At 45.9% G+C, this 8595-nt stretch overlaps 1 protein-coding gene across 1 annotated transcript; it reads left to right on the top strand.

The window, feature by feature from the left end:
- The first annotated feature begins 2603 nt into the window (after nucleotides 1-2603).
- Nucleotides 2604-4124, top strand: LOC134087000 (amphoterin-induced protein 3). Its single transcript, XM_062540199.1, has one exon. It carries the CDS (start codon nucleotides 2604-2606, stop codon nucleotides 4122-4124), a length of 1521 nt encoding a protein of 506 aa, XP_062396183.1.
- Nucleotides 4125-8595: the final 4471 nt, after the last annotated feature.

Here is an 8595-nt window from a genome sequence, read left to right as displayed (position 1 = left end):
CAATAAGAGGAAGTGCAGTTTAGAATTGATCTGTCTCCATTTCCTTGCAACAGATGGTTGCAATGGCAGGCAGTAACAGAGGAAGCAGTGAGGTCAAGTTTAAGCCATCTGGGGACAGTGATGGGAATGTTTACATCGGGAGCATTAAATCTGAGTGACCACGATGTCCTAACATGCATGCATGTTTGTCGTGCAATTTTACAAGGGATTGCGTTGTGAGAGGAGACCTACACAAATCCCTAACCCCTTAAGTCTTGTGTAATTGGTATTGGAAATTGTGACTTGTGCATGAGAGGAAACCACTCACTCCAGACCTCACAAAACAGCCAAAACCCCATATAAACCCTACAACACACACTGTTTTTTTATTCACATATATCTTAAATTATGAACTTTCATTGTTCTAATAAAAAAAAATGCATGAAATGGAAGTTATAGTCTCTGTAAACGGCAGTGGGTGGTAGAACAGTCAGAGAGCTTGCTGTGCATTTGTTGATGTGGAATAGTTTATTGATCCCTGAGTCAGCGCTTCAAGTTAAAGAAACACAACCACAGCAGATTACAAAACTGTATTTCCAAAACCTATCTAGCACCAAGCTGTACATGTTCAATCAACTTCTCTACTGGAATGTTATATTTTTAAAAAGTATCTAGTCAGAAAGAGAGAGAGAGAGAGAGAGGGAGAGTGAGAGAGAGAGAGAGAGAGAGAGAGAGAGAGAGAATAGTAATGAATCATGGTTTAAAATCCTGTTTTCCATATCTCTTTGGGAACATCAGAAGCCTTCTTCAAAATATGTGTGGCGTGTGGGAGTGTGTCGCTATTCTGTTGGTTTGTGCCAACCTGCCAAGATTAGTGTTGGCAGCTTCGTATGGATAGGACTGCCATTCCCCCCTTCTCGCCCACCCCCACATTCTCTCTCCCGCGCTATATGGCACTGGTACAGATCTATATTAAAAACAGTATTTTTAATTTCACGCTTCACAGTTGTTGTGACTTCTCAGCTGGCACAATCTTCTGATATCCCTGTGTAAATAAAGAACTCGTATTACACCAATTTTAAAGTCCCAATTACATAACATATTTCACTCTTAAGCCCTCCTCCCTGTGACAACAATAGGAAACATGTCTTAAAGCCATGCACAACCAGTTGGCTTAGCTCTGAACTGGCCCCATATAACATTTTTTCAATTTTTTTTATAAAACAAATGTTTTATCTATCGTTTTTTTCCAGGATGGCATGTACCTGTTTCGGGATGATTATCCAATTACATGCAAGGGTATAATGACTCCGGATGCTGGTGTCATTATTCCCTGTACAGCTAATTGCTATGGGAATGAAGAGGCCCCCCAGTGGCCTATTGCGTCACTTTAAGTGAACAAGGCCAATGCAGTGTGAAAGCAATCTGAGCCGTCAGCCTCACCATGACCAAAACACGCTGACAGCAGCGAAACCCACTCACAGGAACGGGAGTGAACAGCAGGAGGAAAGAAATGGGAATGAGGGAATTTCTCACTATCACACAAGAATTGCGCATCCACTAAATACAAAAATCACTCCAAACATATGACCTATACACATTTTGGAGTGTAATTGAGACATAATAAGCAATTCATAGATATATTTGTGGTTCAGCTACAGCTGGTTCATATGCAAAACTGTTAGAAGAAGAAATAGACAGCAACAGACCAGATCAGGGGAAAATGTCCAGCTAGGGAATAGCCATTGAGAGACCAGAGCAGGCTGTATCAGTCAGTGGAGAGGCAGGGCTGAGCCCTGAATGGGGGACGGAAGGGGAGGAAAGGAGGGAGGGAGGGAGGAGAGAGAGAGAGAGAGAGACGGAGAGGGAGAGGGAGAGGGAGGAGGGGATTGGGGGGAGATTACAGGAGCTCGGGTGGTGGTGTCAGCCAAGCTCAGCACTCAGTCGGAGGATGGACACACATCGCGAGCACACGGGTCCTGATGCTGCTGAAAAGAGTCGGCATGGAAAAAAATGACATCTCGTGAAAGACCTGAGCCAGAGGACAGAAGGTGCCTGAGCCCATGAGAGGGATTTTCAACCCAGAGGAAACGAGGCTGCCGTTTCTGCTTACATGGGCAATTCTCTTGTGTAAGGATTCTTGAGAGTCAAGTCCTTTGGGAAAAACAAATGCAAAGGCAGAGGGGGAATGGAACTAGCAGAGCATGCAGTGAGTGAGTGGGGATCCTTTTTTGGGTGAGCATGCAGGGGAAGCTGTCTCTCTGAATATTTCATCACTTATTTTTGAAACTCCACATGGGGGTTGTGTGACAGGAAAACTTTGTCTTTGTTTTGTTTTTTTATTTTGTTTCTATTAATAAGCTGTGACTGCTCAGATAATGGGATGCAGTAAGCCATATCTTAGTCATATCTCTTGTTTATAAATGTCTTTTTCAGTATTATTTTGATGATTTCAGCTGGTCTATGAATGTTCAAATAAGTAAGGATCAAACAGGGTGAAAATGCTGTGATAAGACAGAGGTCACTTTGTTTATTTACAATACCTGAAAAAGAAGATAACAGGAGCTGTGTGTTTTCCGAAGACCTTCGTTTTGTATGCGGTTTGTAAATCTCTGTCGTTGATCATGGGCTTGATGCTGTGTATAGCCTTCGTCTTCCTCCTGGCTCAAGTCTCCGAGAGTACCTGTCCCGCTGGGTGCTTATGTCCCTCTTACATTGTGAGCTGCGGAGCCCTCGGTCTGGAAAAATTGCCTCACCCTGTTCCCGCCACCACCTGGACTCTGGATCTCAGCCACAACCGGCTGACGTGGCTCGGGGTGGGCAGTTTCTACGGTCTGCCCAGGCTGGTCCGCCTGCGCCTGGCCCACAACCTGATCTCGCAGCTCAGCCCCGGCGCCTTCCAGAATGCCAGCGCCCTGCGCCACCTGGACCTCTCGTCCAATAAGCTGCAGGTGGTGGGGCGCCACCACTTCCTGGAGCTGACGGGCCTGGAGGAGCTGCTGCTCTTCAACAACCGGATCACGCGCGTGGAGAGCACCGCCCTGATGGGCCTGAGCCGCCTCCGCCGCCTCTACCTCAGCTTCAACCACATCTCCGACTTCCCCTTCTTCTCCATCCGCAAGCACACCCACCCGCAGCTGCTCACCGTGGACCTGTCCTCCAACCACATGGCCCGGCTGCCCGTGGAGGACATCGCCCTGTGGCCGGCCTCGCACCAGAGGGGCCTGTTTCTGTTCAACAACTCGCTGCTGTGCGACTGCGCCGTGTACACCATGTTCCGCCACTGGGAGCAGAAGGGCTTCGAGTCGGTGAGCGACTTCAAGGACGAGTACCGGTGCCTGCTGTACGGCGACCCGCGGGCGCCCGTGCGCTTCTTCCGCCAGGGCCGCTTCTTCGAGAACTGCACGGTGGGGCGGACGCTGTCCCTGGTGGCGCCCAAGGCCAACCTGGTGGTGTACGAGGGCGAGCTGGTGAGGCTGGACTGCACCAGCTCGGCCAGCAGCGGCGAGAACGTCTCCTTCGTCTGGACCTCGCCGCACCCGGAGGGCATCGGCACGCTGCTCCAGAACGGCACCCTGCGCCTGAACCAGGACGGCAGCCTGGAGATCCCCTACGCCAAGCTGGACGACGCGGGCGTCTACCAGTGCACGTCCATGGACAGGGTCCAGATGCTCAACGAGTCGCGGGAGGTGAACGTCACCGTGGCCACACGGCAGGCCTCCGACGAGCCCTTCAACACGGGCTACACGACCCTGCTGGGCTGCGTGGTGACCCTGGTGCTGATCCTCATGTACCTGTACCTGACCCCGTGCAGGTGCAGCTGCTGCAGGTCCCCCGGCTCGCCGTCGCCCGGCGAAGGGTCCGGCTCGCGCGAGGACCACTGCACGCTGGCGTCCATCTTCGGGGCCCCGTCCTCCCTGGTCGGCGGTGGCAGTGAGCAGCTGCCGCGGAAGGCCCCTCCTCCTCCGTCGTCGTCGTCGTCGGTGCCAGCGATGGACCGGCGTGTGGTGTTCCTGGAGCCGCTGCTGGAGGAGCAGAACGGCCACCTGAAGGCCACCTTCACGCCGGAGCAGCTGGCCCAGTTCCAGTGGGAGACGGAGCGGCTGAATCCAGCCTCCGGCACCGAGCGCAATGCGGCTCTGTAGCCAGGTCCACAGGGACAGCTGTCGGGGACTCTGTGAAAGTAATGCATCTTTTGGTCTGGATGAAGACACAAGACCAAACGCCTGACACTAGCAGCCACTCAGTGGATCGCTACAGTGCAGCATGGTCTACAGGGACTGACTAGCTCCTTCTGTTACTAATGCACCTTCTGAATTGACAGGACACCCGAACAATGTTTTTTGAGCCGTCCAGTGAAAGTAGGCCGAGTTGTTGTTCAAGACATTGAAGGAATTACTGACACTTTTGCGGAAGGTACCAAAATTAAGTGGGGCACTGACAAACTTTCTTTCTACACAATTTGTGAACAACATGAATGCTGATTCTTGCATGTGGTGATATCCACTCATCTAAAATTATTGAGACTTGAGGATGACAATAGAGACTTAAGGATGACAATTGCAGCTATTAAGGCCAACATTAGATGGATTATGAGCAAAGATTAATTCATTTGTGAAATATAGTTCATGCCGTGACTGAATCTGGTACACATTTTGAAAGTGTTCTTGGTCTTATGTAAAGTAGTACTAATCTGTAAATAGTTTTGATCCCATAAAAAAATAAGAGTACTGTGATTCATTCAATAATACTACATAATATATGAGTTATTAAAAAACATATTCACAACCATTTTGATGGCTGAAAAGGAATAAGCAGTTATATAACCACCTTATAATGCATCCATTTTACATCCTAACTGAACAGAGCTGTGTCAGGTCTTACGCAAGCTTTTAGCTTAACATGACAAAAACTATACCCAGTGGCAGTGCATTTGGTGGTATTGGTTTTGACACAGAATTTAAACGATGAGTTAAATAGCTGAGTAGAGAGGGGTCTTGGTGAGAAGCTGTGTCTTAGAATTTAAACTTAGAATTACATGGATTAAAGTTGATGGAAAAACATTCATGCTCTTTGGTGTGGCCTTTCACAATAGTTCAAACGTCACGTTAAATATTAGTGTTGCACACTCAGATGGTGGACTCCCTGTCGAGAGGAGGCCTGTGTAATGATCTGAGCCGTGTTGACAACTAACGCTGACATTCTAGAACTTCAAAAAGCACCCGAGTCATTAGAGATGGAGAGCATTGTTTATGCATAAGCTCGTGTCCGTGGAGTGCCTGGTTGCTTGATGCTGCAACAGTTCAATAATTTTAACACTCCAGTCGATGTCTCTTCATTTTTTTTTATGTGTAGATGTGCAAAAGGCAGATAAAGACTTCCAGACAAAACAACACGAATACACTGGCAAATGCAGAGGCTGTGTTGGCTTTGATCACACAGGCCACTTTGAAAGAATCCGGGTAGGAGAACATCACAGAAATGCAAAGCGACAAAAAATTGCCAGGATGGCATTCTGCCACCGACTCCAGGCACACTCAGGACAAAAGGATTCGGAGAACCGTAGGTGGGGCGAGCAAATACCCTTCACATGAGATTAAGGTTCCAACGAAGAAGGGACAGACGTGAAAAAAAAAACATATTTATCAACACTTGGCTGCAAGGCAGAAAGCGTATGGTTCAAGCATCCTGTATTGGAGCAGGGTGGGTTTCTTAGCAGAGACTCCTACATTTTCCCAAAAGGCACAGAATGGGGTGGAAGAAAGAAGGAAAGAAAGAAAGAAAGAAAGAAAAAAGAAAAGTCTCCTGATGTTAAGCTTCTAAAGACACAGTCTTGTACTATATGAATTTCACTTAATCTAGATGATGGCCTGAGATTAAACCTCTTACATAAGAAAGGCTTCTAGAATACTTAACAACATGAAATGATCGTGCACATGCACTACTACAGGGAGATATATTTGATTATATGGACAGGGTTTCATCACATGCTGTCGTAGATCAATCAATATAAGCACTGTATATCCAGAGTTAGTGCTTAATCTATACTGCACATGGCAAAGTCAACCAGGCAGGGCGAGCAGCTCAGCCATAGTACAGCTCAACATGGACATTCCGGTGTAAAAAGAGAAGGAAAGTTGTTGAAACAAGATCAAAGATGGGGATGAAAGCGGTGAAAAAAACAAGAAAACAATGTTTTATTTCCCCATGCAGTGCCTGAAGTCCTGTTCATTTCCTCCCCTTGTTCTGCTGCATTCTGAGGATTAAAGCATCAAAACATGAGACCCCGTCGCACAGCACCACATCACGCCACCGGAGCAAAGGAATTAATCCACAGTAGCCTAATTCTCCAAACATGAATTAAAAAAAAAGGACATTTGCTTACTATGCTTATTCTCTTTCTGTGTGTGTGAAGACAAAGAATTGGGTCATTTCCACAGAATCACATTCACTCAGTATGAATGTGATTCAGATGATTCATTTATCATTCTTAATATGCATAATTGTATGCTTGAGTGACACAAGCATTTCCAAGCCTGTAAAGTGAGCTGACTATCCATTCTGTATCAGCTGAATTTGGGGAACAGCTCATACTGTAGGCTGCTTGCCAAAAACATAATTGTACTGTGCCTGTCATAAGAGAGAAAGCAACCATAATGACAGCACCTCAATTATTTAACGATGATTATGCCACAATGAAGCGTTTGAAAAATGCTGAACTGACTTCGCTTAATGGAAACTTCAATGACTCCAAACTGTCTCACCTTCATAAACCTTTCAAGGTGAGTGCTAGTTGCGTGACAACATTTTACTGTTATGCCTTTTAGGAGGATATATCTAATGTCCCATACAGTATTTTAAAAGGATCTAAGTGTGTGCAGGCATTTGAGCAGTTTGGAGCCCTGCCAATGGTAAAAAGCATATGTGGCATCTTTTCCAACTAACATGAAGCCAGCATGAGTCCTGCGAAAGCTCTCCGTCTGACCATGACCGTCTGCGTTATGCCACAGGCCACGTTAAATAGGAGGAGAGATGAACGGGTCAGGTTTTAGCAGATTACCCTCAGGATAAAACAAGGTGCTTTTTTTTACAATTGTTCAGCATTTTCTCAATCCCTTAATCTTTGTCAATCCATTCAAATGAGGAAAATATAAAGACAGAGGGAAAGTGATCTAACCACGCATTTTAGCTCGCCATTTTAGAATGTCGTGAACGCATACACATTAAAAAACATGAGCTCCCTTTTCCTTAGCGTTTATAATTTTTTATGACTAAAATGAAAAGCTTCAAAGCAGCACCCACAACTCTCACATTAGAGTAAAACACCTTAGGATAATCTCTCTATCAATACAAAAATACAGGATTACAAGTGTCCTCTTCTGGTAAGTGCTTTACCCAATGCACTATGCACTGATCATTCCTGTGCTCCATATTCAGATAGGTCTAGTGACTGTGCCAGCGAGGGTGTTGTTAAATAAACAAACAGTGCAGGACAGGGGGGCCTATATGCCTTTCATCCTCACAGCCCTTTGGCCGACTTTTCATGCAGTTCTAATGGTGTTTTAAGTACATTAAACATTACAGATGACATTTATTTAGTAGAGTAGGGCTTGAAGCTGTGATTGTTCATGATGCTGACCTTTATCGAGAAAATTATACAAACGCTGTTGACGCAATGGATCAGTTTCCACAAATGCCATCCAGCCACAGCCGGACTCATCTTATTGAGCGGTCTCCGGGTTTACCTTGAGAGTGTGATTTTAATAAATAATGTACGTACATCATGACCTTTGTCATAGCCGTTTGGCTCGGTTTCATCAGTGAGGTTGTGGCGATGTGTATGATCCACTCAAGGGAAAGAAGCGGCCATTCCTGCGCCTGCAATTCCTGATGATTTACGGCTTGCGCAACGCCGCCTGTGTGGCAACAACGTGATTTGCATTGCATATCATCTAAGAACAGACAAGCCAGAGGCGGTCACACTGAAACAAACAGGTATCAAAGTATTGGCTGGGTATAAACTGACAAATCAATATTATGTGGCATATAACCATAAAACTGGACTTCAGCTGAAACATGATTTATAATAGCCTATCACTTATGGTTTATTGGCTAATCTCATTTGGGGTGAAAAACACTCAAGACTGCCCTTCAGAGGTAGAGACTAAAATTGCATTTAAGGGATGCACGGCAAGTTTCTGGATGCCGTTGCATCATCAATAATGCAAAATGCAAGCCCTCTTTCAACACACAGGCGTAACAAATCTGTTGCCTCCAGCTAGTAAGTTGACGTGATGCCCGAAAATGCAAAATTTTAGATTAAATTGTAAGAATTGAGGGCCCTATATCATGGTAGATGACAAGCTAGTGAAATTAGAATCTATTTCAGCAAGTGGACTGAGGCTGTTGCCAGCGGGTTGCATTAGAATTTACTCCTTGGTTGAGTCCAAAGGAGAACAGCGTCCCCTACTGGCAACTCTTCAAAACACCTGCCACTTCAGAGTGCCTCGATCAGCCTCAGGGCCTAACCTTTCTTTTAGGTCTATATGGGCCTAACTTTTGTACAAATAAACATGTCCAAAATCAGTGTGATATGAACCAGACGACACTGAATCA

This window comes from Sardina pilchardus, chromosome 7 (genome assembly GCF_963854185.1).
Source record: "Sardina pilchardus chromosome 7, fSarPil1.1, whole genome shotgun sequence".
Lineage (NCBI taxonomy): Eukaryota > Metazoa > Chordata > Actinopteri > Clupeiformes > Clupeidae > Sardina > Sardina pilchardus.
Note: the sequence above shows the minus strand (reverse complement) of the source record. Positions and strands in the feature narration are given on the sequence as shown.

Excerpts from the sequence above, each read along its gene's own strand:
- LOC134087000 (XM_062540199.1), top strand. The coding sequence starts at position 2,604 with ATGGGCTTGATGCTGTGTATAGCCTTCGTCTTCCTCCTGGCTCAAGTC.